Below are 19,970 nucleotides of genomic sequence, written 5' to 3'. Positions count from 1 at the left end.
ACACTGTAGTATATCCCATCCCCTGTAGTATACACTGTAGTATATCCCATCCCCTGTAGTATACACTGTAGTATATCCCATCCCATGTACTGTACACTGTAGTATATCCCATCCCATGTACTATACACTGTAGTATATCCCATCCCATGTACTGTACACTGTAGTATATCCCATCCCATGTACTGTACACTGTAGTATATCCCATCCCATGTACTATACACTGTAGTATATCCCATCCCATGTACTATACACTGTAGTATATCCCATCCCATGTACTATACACTGTAGTATATCCCATCCCATGTACTATACACTGTAGTATATCCCATCCCATGTACTGTACACTGTAGTATATCCCATCCCATGTACTATACACTGTAGTATATCCCATCCCATGTACTGTACACTGTAGTATATCCCATCCCCTGTAGTATACACTGTAGTATATCCCATCCCATGTACTATATACACTGTAGTATATCCCATCCCCTGTAATATACACTGCTCGGATTCCTGCTATAACAGAGAGGGTATCAGCCGCCTCGGGCAGAGAGAGGTAATGCGGGAAGCAGCAGGGGAGGACGCAGTGTGACCGCCGTGCCGTGTGCCGCTTCTCCCAGTTCTTTCCCTTCCTGTCAATCACTCCTGTGTCTTCTTCTCCATTACTGACAAGGTGGGAACTCATCACGTCACTCACCACCCATCATCATCTTCTCTGGAGATTGCATTGTAGCCGTCGATTACAGTCACTTATTGTCTGTGCGATACTGATGCAGCTGTTGCTGGGATGTGGCATTTATATAGCGGTGTCAGAGGAGGGTGACATGACGTGTAGAGACTCACAGGCCATTCATTCCTCATGTATATTAGTGCGGGACATCGGACCTGTGCTCAGGTGTTTTTGCAGTGTGAACCTGGCCTAAGTAATCCACAAAAACATCCTTCATCTCGGCCTCTTCCTCCAATGCTCCTTTGTCCGGTTCTAATGATTTGGGCCAGGGGTCAGCGTGGTCGTTCTCTCTGACCTGTCGCTCTGCAGACCCCTCTTCTTCCATCTTTCTATCATGGCCAGCAGCATTAGCTCTTGGTTGAAAACTATGCAGATTAAAAACTTTTATACCAACCAAAGTAATATAAAATCGCAGACAATCAATTATATTTTAATTAGCAGAATTTACAAATCGCCGTCGCTGGCAGCAGATGATGGACTTCTCCAGTATACGGGAGCTCGTGCGGTGCCGGCGCAGGAGGCCGTTGTGGTGTAATGATCCTTTAAGCTCCGGCAGTCTTCCTTTATTTACAGTGTAATTATATCTTGCTGATTGCTTTTTGGCACCATGGAGCCACCATAAAACTCTGATTCATGCCTCGCATTTAGATTCACATCCTCCTTATTTAAACTCTATTCCAAAGTCTATTACAATATTTTCCCCACGTTGACATATCGGTAACTAAAGACAATAGACAAACAGGTGTATTACAGGAAGTCGGGGGATATGATTCCCACACACAGTCAGATATAAGGCCGCAGTCGCTCCAATCCTTATAATAACAATCCCATAGGCTTGGGGTGGAGTCATGTGCTGTATTACTTTAATATACTGTAATTTAGCTCAGCATGAACACAGAATAAATGTACAGCACATACAGCGGATGGTATAGGAGCGGTGCCCATGCCAATATCAGTGGGTGCTGGCTGTAATATGGAAAAGACAATAGGAAGTGCTCAATTATGTGCGTGAGCCCAGTAGTCCTGGATATTCATGAGAAGAAAACTCTGCCTACCAACTCCATGCTGTATATAGGCAGTCAACTGTCAATCAAGCAGCTTGAGGGTGGGGGGAGGGGTGAATCCTATTCTCCTGAATATTAGGAGAACGGCTGAACAAGATGATGTATCACTTAGATTTTTCTGTGCAGCTGATCCAGAGATCTCCTCCTGAATAACATGGACAATAAGTAGTCCTCTCCATTATGTGCATGTGCTCAGTAGTCCTGGATATTCATGAGAAGCAGATAACTCCACCCACCGGCTGCTGATTGGTAGTTATCTATCCATGCTGTGTATAGGCAGTCAGCTGTCAATCAGCAGCTGGAGGGCGGGGGAAGGGTGTGGCAAGAATCCTATTCTCCTGCATATTAGGAGGATGTAAGTAATACACCGATCTGTTTAGCATTTAGCATGCTGCCCTCATTTAAGGCAGAATAAACCTAGTGACAGATTCCCTGAAATACAATAACTAACTAAATGCAGGGTTAGAAAGGGTTTTTTTGTGCATGTATAGCACTTATATGTACAAATGTAACAAACGTGAATAAAAATAACAATTGAAAAAAGTTTATCATATTATTATAAAGTTTTTATTGAATATTGTAATACCCCATTCTTAAAGAAGTTTCATACAAATCTGTTAGCTATATATCAAGCTCAAGTGTCAAAAAGGCATTGCTGAGCCGCAGCATGCATGCCTCCTCCCTCCCCACACCCTTCCCTGCCTTGAGGACTTGAGCAGGAAGATCTCAGCATTTATGTAAGTTCCTATTCCCAATGGTTTTCACTGTATGTACCATAACTGCAATATACAGTATAGCCACAGGGAATGGGTTAGTAATAAATCCGATATTTGGCTGATTATTGAATATTTATTGGTGGCACAGCCTGTTATACAATAAGATATGCAGAAAGATTTCCTCTCTCTCCCTTGGAGACGCCATTCCCCACAGAGCTGGATTAGATGTTGTTGTTGTTGTTACTGTGCGCGGTTTTCCCTCTCAGTAACGGGTGATGTTTTCCTTATTGCTTTCTGTTTTCAGTTTGTTAGAGAACATGTAGTGCAGATGCCATCGGAGGATTATATAACCTGGCTTCAGACTCGCTTGGCTTCTCCAGCATCTAGCAGAGCTCAAAGTGCACCAGCTCAGAGATGACCCCTGCAAGTCTGTATAGTGAAGGATCAGCAGCCGCCCAGGAGACCCCAGATGTCCGCCAGCTCAGAGACGTCCGCCCAGGAGACCCCAGTTGTCCGCCAGCGCTCCCGGTTCGTTCTTGTTTCTATGTTTTAGCGCATTTTCTAGTAAAGTTCTGTGTTTTCAGCATTTATATTATTTTATATGGAGAATAAACGATTAAAGATGCTGTATTCTTATTTTAATTCGTTGGGGGATTTATCAAGGATTTGTGCCAATTTTCTGCCATCAAAAAGTCAAAACATTGGGTAAAACATTGCAGAACATGCAGAACATTGCAGAACATTGGGTTACATTACAGAATAAAATAATTAAAACAAAAAAAAGAGCTTACACACTAAGAGGACTGGGGGGGACACAAGAGCTTACACACTAGGAGGAGGACTGGGGAGGGCACAAGAGCTTACACACTAGGAGCACTGGGGGGACACAAGAGCTTACACACTAGGAGGAGGACTGGGGAGGACACAAGAGCTTACACACTAGGAGCACTGGGGGGACACAAGAGCTTACACACTAGGAGGAGGACTGGGGAGGACACAAGAGCTTACACACTAGGAGCACTGGGGAGGGCACAAGAGCTTACACACTAGGAGGACTGAGGGGGGACACAAGAGCTTACACACTAGGAGGACTGTGGGGACACGAGCTTACACACTAGGAGGACTGGGGGACACAAGAGCTTACACACTAGGAGGACTGGGGGACACAAGAGCTTACACATTAGGAGGACTGGGGGACACAAGAGCTTACACACTAGGAGGACTGGGGGGGACACAAGAGCTTACACACTAGGAGGACTGTGGGGACACGAGCTTACACACTAGGAGGACTGGGGGAGTGATACAAGAGCTTACACACTAGGAGGACTGGGGGACACAAGAGCTTACACACTAGGAGGACTGTGGGGACACAAGCTTACACACTAGGAGGACTGGGGGACACAAGAGCTTACACACTAGGAGGACTGGGGGGGCACAAGAGCTTACACACTAGGAGGACTGGGGGGGACACAAGAGCTTACACACTAGGAGGACGGGGGGGGCACAAGAGCTTACACACTAGGAGGACGGGGGGGGGGACACAAGAGCTTACACACTAGGGGGACTGGGGGTGACACAAGAGCTTACACACTAGGAGGACTGTGGGGGGACACAAGAGCTTAAACACTAGGAGGACTGGGGGGGACACAAGAGCTTACACACTAGGAAGACTGGGGGGGACACAAGAGCTTACACCCTAGGAGGACTAGGGGGGACACAAGAGCTTACACACTAGGAGGACTGGGGGGGGACACAAGAGCTTACACACTAGGAGGACTGGGGGGGACACAAGAGCTTACACACTAGGAGGACTGGGGGGGACACAAGAGCTTACACACTAGGAGGACTGGGGGGAGACAAGAGATTATACACTAGGAGGACTGGGGGGGGGCACAAGAGCTTACACACTAGGAGGACTGGGGAGGGCACAAGAGCTTACACACTAGGAGGACTGGGGGTCACAAGAGCTTACACACTAGGAGGACTGGGGATGACACACAAGAGCTTACACACTAGGAGGACTGGGGGGGACACAAGAGCTTACACACTAGGAGGACTGGGGGACACAAGAATTTACACACTAGGAGGACTGGGGGACACAAGAGCTTACACACTAGGAGGAGGACTGGGGGGGCACAAGAGATTACACACTAGGAGGACTGGGGGACACAAGAGATTACACACTAGGAGGACTGGGGTGACACAAGAGTTTACACACTAAGAGGACTGGGGGACACAAGAGATTACACACTAGGAGGACTGGGGGACACAAGAGATTACACACTAGGAGGACTGGGGGGGCACAGGAGCTTACACACTGGGAGGACTGGGGGTGACAAGAGCTTACAGACTAGGAGGACTGGGGAGGGGGACACAAGAGCTTACACACTAGGAGGACTGGGGGGGGAAACGAGAGCTTACACACTAGGAGGACTGGGGGGGGATACAAGAGATTACACACTAGGAGGACCTGGGGGGGGCAAACAAGAGCTTACTAGGAGGACTGGGGGGACACAAGAGCTTACACACTAGGAGGACTGGGGGGGACACAAGAGCTTACACACTAGGAGGACGGGGGGGCAACAGCTTACACACTAGGAGGACTGGGGTGACACAAGAGCTTGGAAACTAGGAGGACTGGGGAAAAACAAGAGCTTACACGCTAGGAGGACTGGGGAAAAACAAGAGCATACACACAAGGAGGACTGGGGGGGGACACAGGAGCTTACACACTGGGAGGACTGGGGGTGACACAAGAGCTTACAGACTAGGAGGACTGGGGAGGGGGACACAAGAGCTTACACACTAGGAGGACTGGGGGGGCACGAGAGCTTACACACTAGGAGGACTGGGGACACAAGAGCTTACACACTAGGAGGACTGGGGGGGACACAAGAGCTTACACACAAGGAGGACTGGGGGACACATGAGCTTACACACTAGGAGGACTGGGGGGACACAAGAGCTTACACACTAGGAGGACTGGGGGGGAAACGAGAGCTTACACACTAGGAGGACTGGGGGGACACAAGAGCTTAAACACTAGGAGGACGGGGGACACAAAAGCTTACACACTAGGAGGACTGTGGGGACACGAGCTTACACACTAGGAGGACTGGGGGGACACAAGAGCTTACACACTAAGAGGACTGGGGGGGACACAAGAGCTTACACACTAGGAGGACTGGGGGGACACAAGAGTCTACACACTAGGAGGACTGGGGTGACACAACAGCTTACACACTAGGGGGACTGGGGGGACACAAGAGCTTACACACTAGGAGGACTGGGGGGGGCACAAAAGCTTACACACTAGGAGGACTGGGGGGGCAAAGGAGCTTACAGACTAGGAGGACTGGGGGTCACAAGAGCTTACACACTAGGAGGACTGGGGGGGACACAAGAGCTTACACACTAGGAGGACTTGGGGTGACACAAGAGCTTACACACTAGGAGGACTGGGGGGACACAAGAGCTTACACACTAGGAGGACTGGGGTGACACAAGAGCTTACACACTAGGAGGAGGACTGGGGGGGACACAAGAGATTACACACTAGGAAGACTGGGGGGCACAAGAGCTTACACACTAGGAGGACTGGGGTGACACAAAAGCTTACACACTAGGAGGACTGGGGGGACACAAGAGCTTACACACTAGGAGGACTGGGGGGACACAAGAGCTTACACACTAGGAGGACTGGGGGGACACAAGAGCTTACACACTAGGAGGACTGGGGTGACACAAGAGCTTACACACTAGGAGGACTGGGGGGACACAAGAGCTTACACACTAGGAGGACTGGAGGGACACAGGAGCTTACACACTAGGAGGACTGGGGGGACACAAGAGCTTACACACTAGGGGGACTGGGGGGACACAAGAGCTTACACACTAGGAGGACTGGGGGGACACAAGAGCTTACACACTAGGGGGACTGGGGGGACACAAGAGCTTACACACTAGGAAGATGGGGGGACACAAGAGCTTACACACTAGGAGGACTGGGGGGGACACAAGATCTTACACATTAGGAGGAGGACTGGGGGGGGGACACAAGAGCTTACACACTAGGAGGACCAGGGGGGGATACAAGAGCTTACACACTAGGAGGACCGGTGGGGGGATACAAGAGCTTACACACTAGGAGGACTGGGGAAAAACAAGAGCTTACACACTAGGAGGACTGGGGAGGGGGGCACAAGAGCTTTCACACTAGGAGGACTGGGGAAAAACAAGAGCTTACACACTAGGAGGACGGGGGAGGGGGGCACAAGAGCTTACACACTAGGAGGACTGGGGGGACACACGAGAGCTTACACACTAGGAGGACTGGGGACACAAGAGCTTACACACTAGGAGGACTGGGGGGACACAAGAGCTTACACACTAGGAGGACTGGGGGACACAAGAGCTTACACACTAGGAGGACTGGGGGTGACACAAGAGCTTACACACTAGGAGGACTGGGGGTGACACAAGAGCTTACACACTAGGAGGACTGGGGGGGACACAAGAGCTTACACACTGGGGGGACACAAGAGCTTACACACTAGGAGGACGGGGGGACAAGAGCTTACACACTAGGAGGACTGGGAGGAGACACAAGAGCTTACACACTAGGAGGACTGGGGGGGGACAAGAGCTTACACACTAGGAGGACTGGGGGGAGACAAGAGCTTACACACTAGGAGGACTGGGGGGACACAAGAGCTTACACACTAGGAGGACTGGGGGTGACACGAGCTTACACACTAGGAGGACTGGGGGGGACACAAGAAATTACTCACTAGGAGGACTGGGGGACACAAGAGCTTACACTAGGAGGACTGGGGGGACACGAGAGCTTACACACTAGGAGGATTGGGGGGGACACAAGAGCTTACACACTAGGAGGACTGGGGGGACACAAGAGCTTACACACTAGGAGGACTGGGGTGACACAAGAGCTTACACACTAGGAGGATTGGGGGGGACACAAGAGCTTACACACTAGGAGGACTGGGGGGACACAAGAGCTTACACACTAGGAGGACTGGGGGTGACACAAGAGCTTACACACTAGGAGGATTGGGGGGGACACAAGAGCTTACACACTAGGACTGGGGGGGACACAAGAGCTTACACACTAGGAGGACTGGGGGGACACAAGAGCTTACACACTAGGAGGACTGGGGTGACACAAGAACTTACACACTAGGAGGAGGACTGGGGGGGACACAAGAGATTACACACTAGGAAGACTGGGGGACACAAGAGCTTACACACTAGGAGGACTGGGGGACACAAGAGCTTACACACTAGGAGGACTGGGGGGAGACAAGAGCTTACACACTAGGAGGACTGGGGGGACACAAGAGCTTACACACTAGGAGGACTGGGGGTGACACGAGCTTACACACTAGGAGGACTGGGGGGTACACAAGAAATTACTCACTAGGAGGACTGGGGGACACAAGAGCTTACACTCTAGGAGGACTGGGGGGACACGAGAGCTTACACACTAGGAGGATTGGGGGGGACACAAGAGCTTACACACTAGGAGGACTGGGGGGACACAAGAGCTTACACACTAGGAGGACTGGGGGTGACACAAGAGCTTACACACTAGGAGGATTGGGGGGGACACAAGAACTTACACACTAGGACTGGGGGTGAGACAAGAGCTTACACACTAGGAGGACTGGAGGGGACACAAGAGCATACACACTAGGAGGACTGGGGGGACACAAGAGCTTACACACTAGGAGGACTGGGGTGACACAAGAGCTTACACACTAGGAGGAGGACTGGGGGGGACACAAGAGCATACACACTAGGAGGACTGGGGGACACAAGAGCTTACACACTAGGAAGACTGGGGGACACAAGAGCTTACACACTAGGAGGACTGGGGGACACAAGAGCTTACACACTAGGAGGACTGGGGGGACACAAGAGCTTACACACTAGGAAGATGGGGGGGACACAAGAGCTTACACACTAGGGGGACTGGGGGACACAAGAGCTTACACACTAGGAGGACTGGGGGGGGACACAAGATCTTACACACTAGGAAGACTGGGGGGTACACAAGAGCTTACACACTAGGGGGACTGGGGGACACAAGAGCTTACACACTAGGAGGACTAGGGGGGGACACGAGCTTACACACTAGGAGGACTGGGGGGGACACAAGAGCTTACACACTAGGAGGACTGGGGGGACACAAGAGCTTACACACTAGGAGGACTGGGGTGACACAAGAGCTTACACACTAGGAGGACTGGGGAAAAACAAGAGCTTACACACTAGGAGGACTGGGGAGGGGGGCACAAGAGCTTACACACTAGGAGGACTGGGGGGACACACGAGAGCTTACACACTAGGAGGACTGGGGACACAAGAGCTTACACACTAGGAGGACTGGGGGGACACAAGAGCTTACACACTAGGAGGACTGGGGGACACAAGAGCTTACACACTAGGAGGACTGGGCGGAGACACTATAGCTTACACACTAAGAGGACTGGGGGGGACACAAGAGCTTACACACTAGGAGGACTGGGGGTGACACAAGAGCTTACACACTAGGAGGACTGGGGGTGACACAAGAGCTTACACACTAGGAGGACTGGGGGGGGACACAAGAGCTTACACACTAGGGGGACACAAGAGCTTACACACTAGGAGGACTGGGGGGGACAAGAGCTTACACACTAGGAGGACTGGGGGGAGACACAAGAGCTTACACACTAGGAGGACTGGGGGGGACAAGAGCTTACACACTAGGAGGACTGGGGGGACACAAGAGCTTACACACTAGGAGGACTGGGGGGAGACAAGAGCTTACACACTAGGAGGACTGGGGGGACACAAGAGCTTACACACTAGGAGGACTGGGGGTGACACGAGCTTACACACTAGGAGGACTGGGGGGGACACAAGAAATTACTCACTAGGAGGACTGGGGGACACAAGAGCTTACACACTAGGAGGACTGGGGGTGACACTAGAGCTTACACTCTAGGAGGACTGGGGGGACACGAGAGCTTACACACTAGGAGGATTGGGGGGGACACAAGAGCTTACACACTAGGAGGACTGGGGGGACACAAGATCTTACACACTAGGAGGACTGGGGGTGACACAAGAGCTTACACACTAGGAGGATTGGGGGGGACACAAGAGCTTACACACTAGGACTGGGGGTGAGACAAGAGCTTACACACTAGGAGGACTGGGGGGGACACAAGAGCTTACACACTAGGAGGACTGGGGGGACACAAGAGCTTACACACTAGGAGGACTGGGGTGACACAAGAGCTTACACACTAGGAGGAGGACTGGGGGGACACAAGAGATTACACACTAGGAAGACTGGGGGACACAAGAGCTTACACACTAGGAGGACTGGGGGACACAAAAGCTTACACACTAGGAGGACTGGGGGGACACAAGAGCTTACACACTAGGAAGATGGGGGGACACAAGAGCTTACACACTAGGGGGACTGGGGGACACAAGAGCTTACACACTAGGAGGACTGGGGGGGGGACACAAGATCTTACACACTAGGAGGAGGACTGGGGGGGAGACAAGAGCTTACACACTATGAGGACTGGGGGGGGGACAAGAGCTTACACACTAGGAGGACTAGGGGGGGACACGAGCTTACACACTAGGAGGACTGGGGGGACACAAGAGCTTACACACTAGGAGGACTGGGGGGACACAAGAGCTTACACACTAGGAGGACTGGGTTGACACAAGAGCTTACACACTAGGAGGACTGGGGAAAAACGAGCTTACACACTAGGAGGACTGGGGGGACACACGAGAGCTTACACACTAGGAGGACTGGGGACACAAGAGCTTACACACTAGGAGGAGTGGGGGGACACAAGAGCTTACACACTAGGAGGACTGGGGGGACACAAGAGCTTACACACTAGGAGGACTGGGGGGGACACAAGAGCTTACACACTAGGAGGACTGGGGGGACACAAGAGCGTACACACTAGGAGGACTGGGGGGAGACACTAGAGCTTACACACTAGGAGGACTGGGGGTGACACAAGAGCTTACACACTAGGAAGACTGGGGGACACAAGAGCTTACACACTGGGGAGACACAAGAGCTTACACACTAGGAGGACTGGGGGGGCACAAGAGCTTACACACTAGGAGGACTGGGGGAGACACAAGAGCTTACACACTAGAAGGACTGGGGGGGACAAGAGCTTACACACTAGGAGGACTGGGGGGAGACACAAGAGCTTACACACTAGGAGGACTGGGGGGACACGAGAGCTTACACACTAGGAGGACTGGGGGTGACACTAGAGCTTACACACTAGGAGGACTGGGGGGACACGAGAGCTTACACACTAGGAGGACTGGGGGTGACACTAGAGCTTACACACTAGGAGGACTGGGGGGACACGAGAGCTTACACACTAGGAGGATTGGGGGGGACACAAGAGCTTACACACTAGGAGGAGGACTGGGGGGGAGACAAGAGCTTACACACTAGGAGGACTGGGGGGGGGACAAGAGCTTACACACTAGGAGGACTGGGGGGGGACACGAGCTTACACACTAGGAGGACTGGGGGGACACAAGAGCTTACACACTAGGAGGACTGGGGGGACACAAGAGCTTACACACTAGGAGGACTGGGGTGACACAAGAGCTTACACACTAGGAGGACTGGGGAAAAACGAGCTTACACACTAGGAGGACTGGGGGGAGAAACTAGAGCTTACACACTAGGAGGACTGGGGGGGACACAAGAGCTTACACACTAGGAGGACTGGGGGTGACACAAGAGCTTACACACTAGGAAGACTGGGGGACACAAGAGCTTACACACTGGGGGGACACAAGAGCTTACACACTAGGAGGACTGGGGGGGACACAAGAGCTTACACACTAGGAGGACTGGGGGAGACACAAGAGCTTACACACTAGGAGGATTGGGGGGGACAAGAGCTTACACACTAGGAGGACTGGGGGGAGACACAAGAGCTTACACACTAGGAGGACTGGGGGGGACAAGAGCTTACACACTAGGAGGACTGGGGGGACAAGAGCTTACACACTAGGAGGACTGGGGGGACACAAGAGCTTACACACTAGGAGGACTGGGGGGACACAAGAAATTACTCACTAGGAGGACCGGGGGACACAAGAGCTTACACACTAGGAGGACTGGGGGGGACACAAGAGCTTACACACTAGGAGGACTGGGGGGGGACACAAGAGCTTACACACTCGGAGGACTGGGGGGACACAAGAAATTACTCACTAGGAGGACTGGGAGGGACACAAGAGCTTACACACTAGGAGAACTGGGGGTGACACTAGAGCTTACACACTAGGAGGACTGGGGGTGACACTAGAGCTTACACACTAGGAGGACTGGGGGGACACGAGAGCTTACACACTAGGAGGACTGGGGGTGACACTAGAGCTTACACACTAGGAGGACTGGGGGGACACGAGAGCTTACACACTAGGAGGACTGGGGGTGACACTAGAGCTTACACACTAGGAGGACTGGGGGGGGGACACGAGCTTACACACTAGGAGGAGGACTGGGGGGGAGACAAGAGCTTACACACTAGGAGGACTGGGGGGACACAAGAGCTTACACACTAGGAGGACTGGGGGGGACACAAGAGCTTACACACTGGGGGGACACATGAGCTTACACACTAGGAGGACTGGGGGGGACAAGAGCTTACACACTAGGAGGACTGGGGGGAGACACAAGAGCTTACACACTAGGAGGACTGGGGGGGACAAGAGCTTACACACTTGGAGGACTGGGGGGAGACAAGAGCTTACACACTAGGAGGACTGGGGGGGACACAAGAGCTTACACACTAGGAGGACTGGGGGTGACACGAGCTTACACACTAGGAGGACTGGGGGGGACACAAGAAATTACTCACTAGGAGGACTGGGGGACACAAGAGCTTACACACTAGGAGGACTGGGGGGGACACAAGAGCTTACACACTAGGAGGACTGGGGGGGGACACAAGAGCTTACACACTCGGAGGACTGGGGGGACACAAGAAATTACTCACTAGGAGGACTGGGGGGGACACAAGAGCTTACACACTAGGAGAACTGGGGGTGACACTAGAGCTTACACACTAGGAGGACTGGGGGTGACACTAGAGCTTACACACTAGGAGGACTGGGGGGACACGAGAGCTTACACACTAGGAGGACTGGGGGTGACACTAGAGCTTACACACTAGGAGGACTGGGGGGACACGAGAGCTTACACACTAGGAGGACTGGGGGGGACACGAGAGCTTACACACTAGGAGGACTGGGGGGACACAAGAGCTTACACACTAGGAGGACTGGGGGGGACACAAGAGCTTACACACTGGGGGGACACAAGAGCTTACACACTAGGAGGACTGGGGGACACAAGAGCTTACACACTAGGAGGACTGGGGGGGGACACAAGAGCTTACACACTAGGAGGACTGGGGGGGACAAGAGCTTACACACTAGGAGGACTGGGGGGAGACAAGAGCTTACACACTAGGAGGACTGGGGGGACACAAGAGCTTACACACTAGGAGGACTGGGGGTGACACGAGCTTACACACTAGGAGGACTGGGGGGACACAAGAAATTACTCACTAGGAGGACTGGGGGACACAAGAGCTTACACACTAGGAGGACTGGGGGTGACACTAGAGCTTACACTCTAGGAGGACTGGGGGGACACGAGAGCTTACACACTAGGAGGATTGGGGGGGACACAAGAGCTTACACACTAGGAGGACTGGGGGGACACAAGATCTTACACACTAGGAGGACTGGGGGTGACACAAGAGCTTACACACTAGGAGGATTGGGGGGGACACAAGAGCTTACACACTAGGACTGGGGGTGAGACAAGAGCTCACACACTAGGAGGACTGGGGGGGACACAAGAGCATACACACTAGGAGGACTGGGGGGACACAAGAGCTTACACACTAGGAGGACGGGGGGGGGCACAAGAGCTTACACACTAGGAGGACTGGGGGGGGACACAAGAGCTTACACACTAGGAGGATTGGGGGGGACACAAGAGCTTACACACTAGGAGGACTGGGGGTGACACAAGAGCTTACACACTAGGAGGAGGACTGGGGGGACACAAGAGATTACACACTAGGAAGACTGGGGGACACAAGAGCTTACACACTAGGAGGACTGGGGGACACAAGAGCTTACACACTAGGAGGACTGGGGGGACACAAGAGCTTACACACTAGGAAGATGGGGGGGACACAAGAGCTTACACACTAGGGGGACTGGGGGACACAAGAGCTTACACACTAGGAGGACTGGGGGGGGACACAAGATCTTACACACTAGGAGGAGGACTGGGGGGGAGACAAGAGCTTACACACTATGAGGACTGGGGGGGGACAAGAGCTTACACACTAGGAGGACTAGGGGGGGACACGAGCTTACACACTAGGAGGACTGGGGTGACACAAGAGCTTACACACTAGGAGGACTGGGGAAAAACAAGCTTACACACTAGGAGGACTGGGGGGACACACGAGAGCTTACACACTAGGAGGAGTGGGGGGACACAAGAGCTTACACACTAGGAGGACTGGGGGGACACAAGAGCTTACACACTAGGAGGACTGGGGGGAGACACTAGAGCTTACACACTAGGAGGACTGGGGGGGACACAAGAGCTTACACACTAGGAGGACTGGGGGTGACACAAGAGCTTACACACTAGGAAGACTGGGGGACACAAGAGCTTACACACTGGGGGGACACAAGAGCTTACACACTAGGAGGACTGGGGGGGGACACAAGAGCTTTCACACTGGGGGGGACACAAGAGCTTACACACTAGGAGGAGGACTGGGGGGACACAAGAGCTTACACACTAGGAGGACTGGGGGGGGACACAAGAGCTTTCACACTGGGGGGGACACAAGAGCTTACACACTAGGAGGACTGGGGGGAGACACAAGAGCTTACACACTAGGAGGACTGGGGGGACAAGAGCTTACACACTAGGAGGACTGGGGGGAGACAAGAGCTTACACACTAGGAGGACTGGGGGGACAAGAGCTTACACACTAGGAGGACTGGGGGGGGTCACAAGAAATTACTAGGAGGACTGGGGGGACACAAGAGCTTACACACTAGGAGGACTGGGGGGGACACAAGAAATTACTCACTAGGAGGACCGGGGGACACAAGAGCTTACACACTAGGAGGACTGGGGGGACACAAGAGCTTACACACTAGGAGGACTGGGGGGGACACAAGAGCTTACACACTAGGAGGACTGGGGGGACACAAGAAATTACTCACTAGGAGAACTGGGGGTGACACTAGAGCTTACACACTAGGAGGACTGGGGGTGACACTAGAGCTTACACACTAGGAGGACTGGGGGGACACCAGAGCTTACACACTAGGAGGACTGGGGGTGACACTAGAGCTTACACACTAGGAGGACTGGGGGGACACGAGAGCTTACACACTAGGAGGATTGGGGGGGACACAAGAGCTTACACACTAGGAGGAGGACTGGGGGGGAGACAAGATCTTACACACTAGGAGGACTGGGGGGGGACAAGAGCTTACACACTAGGAGGACTGGGGGGGGGCACGAGCTTACACACTAGGAGGAGGACTGGGGGGGAGACAAGAGCTTACACACTAGGAGGACTGGGGGGACACAAGAGCTTACACACTAGGAGGACTGGGGGGACACAAGAGCTTACACACTAGGAGGATTGGGGTGACACAAGAGCTTACACACTAGGAGGACTGGGGAAAAACGAGCTTACACACTAGGAGGACTGGGGGGACACACGAGAGCTTACACACTAGGAGGACTGGGGACACAAGAGCTTACACACTAGGAGGACTGGGGGGAGACACTAGAGCTTACACACTAGGAGGACTGGGGGGGACACAAGAGCTTACACACTAGGAGGACTGGGGGTGACACAAGAGCTTACACACTAGGAAGACTGGGGGACACAAGAGCTTACACACTGGGGGGACACAAGAGCTTACACACTAGGAGGACTGGGGGGGACACAAGAGCTTACACACTAGGAGGACTGGGGGAGACACAAGAGCTTACACACTAGGAGGACTGGGGGGGACAAGAGCTTACACACTAGGAGGACTGGGGGGAGACACAAGAGCTTACACACTAGGAGGACTGGGGGGGACAAGAGCTTACACACTAGGAGGACTGGGGGGAGACAAGAGCTTACACACTAGGAGGACTGGGGGGACAAGAGCTTACACACTAGGAGGACTGGGGGGACACAAGAGCTTACACACTAGGAGGACTGGGGGGGGACACAAGAGCTTACACACTCGGAGGACTGGGGGGACACAAGAAATTACTCACTAGGAGAACTGGGGGTGACACTAGAGCTTACACACTAGGAGGACTGGGGGTGACACAAGAGCTTACACACTAGGAGGACTGGGGGGGGACACAAGAGCTTACACACTCGGAGGACTGGGGGGACACAAGAAATTACTCACTAGGAGGACTGGGAGGGACACAAGAGCTTACACACTAGGAGAACTGGGGGTGACACTAGAGCTTACACACTAGGAGGACTGGGGGTGACACTAGAGCTTACACACTAGGAGGACTGGGGGGACACGAGAGCTTACACACTAGGAGGACTGGGGGTGACACTAGAGCTTACACACTAGGAGAACTGGGGGTGACACTAGAGCTTACACACTAGGAGGACTGGGGGTGACACTAGAGCTTACACACTAGGAGGACTGGGGGGACACGAGAGCTTACACACTAGGAGGACTGGGGGTGACACTAGAGCTTACACACTAGGAGTACTGGGGGGACACGAGAGCTTACACACTAGGAGGACTTGGGGGGGACACGAGCTTACACACTAGGAGGAGGACTGGGGGGGAGACAAGAGCTTACACACTAGGAGGACTGGGGGGACACAAGAGCTTACACACTAGGAGGAGGACTGGGGGGGAGACAAGAGCTTACAGACTAGAAGGACTGGGGGGAGACAAGAGCTTACACACTAGTGTAAGGGGGAATGGGATCTATGGGACTATGGGAGGTGATGTCTGAGCGGATAAGTTTTAGATTTGAAGTAGGAGGCCAGGCCTTCCGCACAGAGGTCATTGGTGGGTATCTGAGCTTTGGGCTTAAGAAAAGAGTTAAAGGCTTTAAAGAGGCATTTTGGATTGGACAGTGAGGAGATCAGAGAGGTGACGCAGGCTTGTTTGGATGAAGGGCAGAGTAAGGCCATGTTCACACAACGTAATTTGCAACAACAGCTGTGATTTATACAACGCATACATTGTATGTGAATGAATGGAATCCTGGACGGAGCGTATACACATAGTATACACTCCGGCCGAGTTCCATCGGGCCGCACAATAAACTGACATGTCAGTTTTCTGCAGCCGCTGTTCATTGAATAGCGGCCGCAGAGAACCTGTCCGTTCACACAATGGAGAGTGTGGCTCCGGCCGCACGCTCTATTGTGAGCAGCGGTAAATTTGGATTACGGGCACACACGGGTGCGCCCACATCTGAATTCGGCAGAAATGAAGATCATCCGGCTGGTACTGCATTATCGTCCGGGATTATCTTCAGTAACACTGGCAGAACGGCCGGTGTTATAAGCCATGTGAACATAGCCTAAGTGTAGGAAATCTGCTGAGGTTCTAGATTTCCTCCACAGATGTTCAGCAGTCCTAGAGCACTGTGGAAGAGAATGTGCAGAGAATAGGCGGAGCTAAAGTGTATCGGGTAGTTTTCAGGGTGTAGGGGTAGTGTTTGACCGCTATATTTGGGCTGGAGAGGGATGAGATTGGGGAAAGGAAGGTTGTAGGGAGTCTATGAGCTGATTGATACCACAGAGATTTCTGTATATTTATGGGGAAGGAGTGTCATTGGGGGACGGATGTTTGTGATTGAGAAAGAGAGAAGGTTGTGGTCTGATAACTGGGAGCGATCATTTGTGAAGTTAGAGGTTTAACAGTGTCAGAAGAAGACCCGGTCCAGGGAATTCCCACCCTCGTGTGTGGGAGATTTGGTTCGCTGAGAGAGTTCCTATACTAATCTTGTTCTGATGTCATCACGACCTCGCGGGAAAGGCCCACTCAGCCAGTCACTGACTGCAGAGATGTCCCGTCCCAGTCAGTGACTGCAGAGATGTCCCGTCCCAGTCAGTGACTGCAGAGATGTCCCTTCCCAGTCACTGACTGCAGAGATGTCCCGTCCCAGTCACTGACTGCAGAGATGTCCCGTCCCAGTCAGTGACTGCAGAGATGTCCCGTCCCAGTCAGTGACTGCAGAGATGTCCCGTCCCAGTCACTGACTGCAGAGATGTCCCGTCCCAGTCAGTGACTGCAGAGATGTCCCTTCCCAGTCAGTGACTGCAGAGATGTCCCTTCCCAGTCAGTGACTGCAGAGATGTCTCGTCCTAGTCAGTGACTGCAGAGATGTCCCGTCCCAGTCAGTGACTGCAGAGATGTCCCAGTCAGTGACTGCAGAGATGTCCCTTCCCAGTCAGTGACTGCAGAGATGTCCCGTCCCAGTCACTGACTGCAGAGATGTCCCGTCCCAGTCAGTGACTGCAGAGATGTCCCGTCCCAGTCAGTGACTTCAGAGATGTCCCGTCCCAGTCACTGACTGCAGAGATGTCCCGTCCCAGTCACTGACTGCAGAGATGTCCCGTCCCAGTCACTGACTGCAGAGATGTCCCGTCCCAGTCAGTGACTGCAGAGATGTCCCGTCCCAGTCACTGACTGCAGAGATGTCCCGTCCCAGTCAGTGACTGCAGAGATGTCCCGTCCCAGTCAGTGACTGCAGAGATGTCCCGTCCCAGTCAGTGACTGCAGAGATGTCCCTTCCCAGTCAGTGACTGCAGAGATGTCCCTTCCCAGTCAGTGACTGCAGAGATGTCCCGTCCCAGTCAGTGACTGCAGAGATGTCCCGTCCCAGTCAGTGACTGCAGAGATGTCCCGTCCCAGTCAGTGACTGCAGAGATGTCCCGTCCCAGTCAGTGACTGCAGAGATGTCCCGTCCCAGTCAGTTACTGCAGAGATGTCCCGTCCCAGTCAGTGACTGCAGAGATGTCCCTTCCCAGTCAGTGACTGCAGAGATGTCCCTTCCCAGTCAGTGACTGCAGAGATGTCTCGTCCCAGTCAGTGACTGCAGAGATGTCCCAGTCAGTGACTGCAGAGATGTCCCTTCCCAGTCAGTGACTGCAGAGATGTCCCGTCCCAGTCACTGACTGCAGAGATGTCCCGTCCCAGTCAGTGACTGCAGAGATGTCCCGTCCCAGTCACTGACTGCAGAGATGTCCTGTCCCAGTCACTGACTGCAGAGATGTCCCGTCCCAGTCAGTGACTGCAGAGATGTCCCGTCCCAGTCAGTGACTGCAGAGATGTCCCGTCCCAGTCACTGACTGCAGAGATGTCCCGTCCCAGTCAGTGGCTGCAGAGATGTCCCGTCCCAGTCAGTGACTGCAGAGATGTCCCGTCCCAGTCAGTGACTGCAGAGATGTCCCTTCCCAGTCAGTGACTGCAGAGATGTCCCGTCCCAGTCAGTGACTGCAGAGATGTCCCGTCCCAGTCAGTGACTGCAGAGATGTCCCGTCCCAGTCAGTGACTGCAGAGATGTCCCGTCCCAGTCAGTGGCTGCAGAGATGTCCCGTCCCAGTCAGTGGCTGCAGAGATGTCCCGTCCCAGTCAGTGACTGCAGAGATGTCCCGTCCCAGTCACTGACTGCAGAGATGTCCCGTCCCAGTCAGTGACTGCAGAGATGTCCCGTCCCAGTCAGTGACTGCAGAGATGTCCCGTCCCAGTCAGTGACTGCAGAGATGTCCCGTCCCAGTCAGTGACTGCAGAGATGTCCCGTCCCAGTCAGTGGCTGCAGAGATGTCCCGTCCCAGTCAGTGGCTGCAGAGATGTCCCGTCCCAGTCAGTGACTGCAGAGATGTCCCGTCCCAGTCAGTGACTGCAGAGATGTCCCGTCCCAGTCACTGACTGCAGAGATGTCCCGTCCCAGTCAGTGACTGCAGAGATGTCCCTTCCCAGTCAGTGACTGCAGAGATGTCCCGTCCCAGTCAGTGACTGCAGAGATGTCCATTCCCAAGCCGGGTTGTGGATGTTGCAGGAGCGGGAGCTTTAGGAGGCTGGTGCAGGTCCAGGATCGGTGAGGCAGCACTGCGGGAGCATGGAGGTGAGTATAGATTATTTATTATGTTCCCTCACCCCCCTCCCCGCACTGGATTTCTGGTTTTCCCCGGAGTTCTCCTTTTTGGCCAGGTTTATTATGTAGAGAAGATCCTGAGTGTTTGGTATCTGATACTTTAGTCAGTATTTGAGTTTCAGCTTAGTTGTTCTGGTCTCACACGTCTCTTACTTTCATGCGATTGGTAAATACTGTATAGATGA

The 19,970-nt window shown here is 53.1% G+C and overlaps 1 protein-coding gene across 1 annotated transcript in view; it reads left to right on the top strand.

Annotated features, from left to right (window-relative positions):
- CCDC60 (coiled-coil domain containing 60) overlaps window positions 1-3,038 on the top strand; it is a 131,573-nt gene extending 128,535 nt beyond the window's left edge. Inside the window, exon 15 of the mRNA XM_069960692.1 lies at window positions 2,815-3,038. Within this exon, the coding sequence (XP_069816793.1) occupies window positions 2,815-2,928 (114 nt within the window). The 3' untranslated portion in view covers window positions 2,929-3,038. The remainder of the gene's footprint in view (window positions 1-2,814) is intronic.
- Window positions 3,039-19,970: the final 16,932 nt, after the last annotated feature.

Source organism: Dendropsophus ebraccatus, chromosome 3 (genome assembly GCF_027789765.1).
Source record: "Dendropsophus ebraccatus isolate aDenEbr1 chromosome 3, aDenEbr1.pat, whole genome shotgun sequence".
Taxonomy (NCBI): Eukaryota; Metazoa; Chordata; class Amphibia; order Anura; family Hylidae; genus Dendropsophus; species Dendropsophus ebraccatus.
The sequence above is the reverse complement of the archived record's forward strand: the minus strand, read 5'-3'. Positions and strand labels throughout refer to the sequence as shown.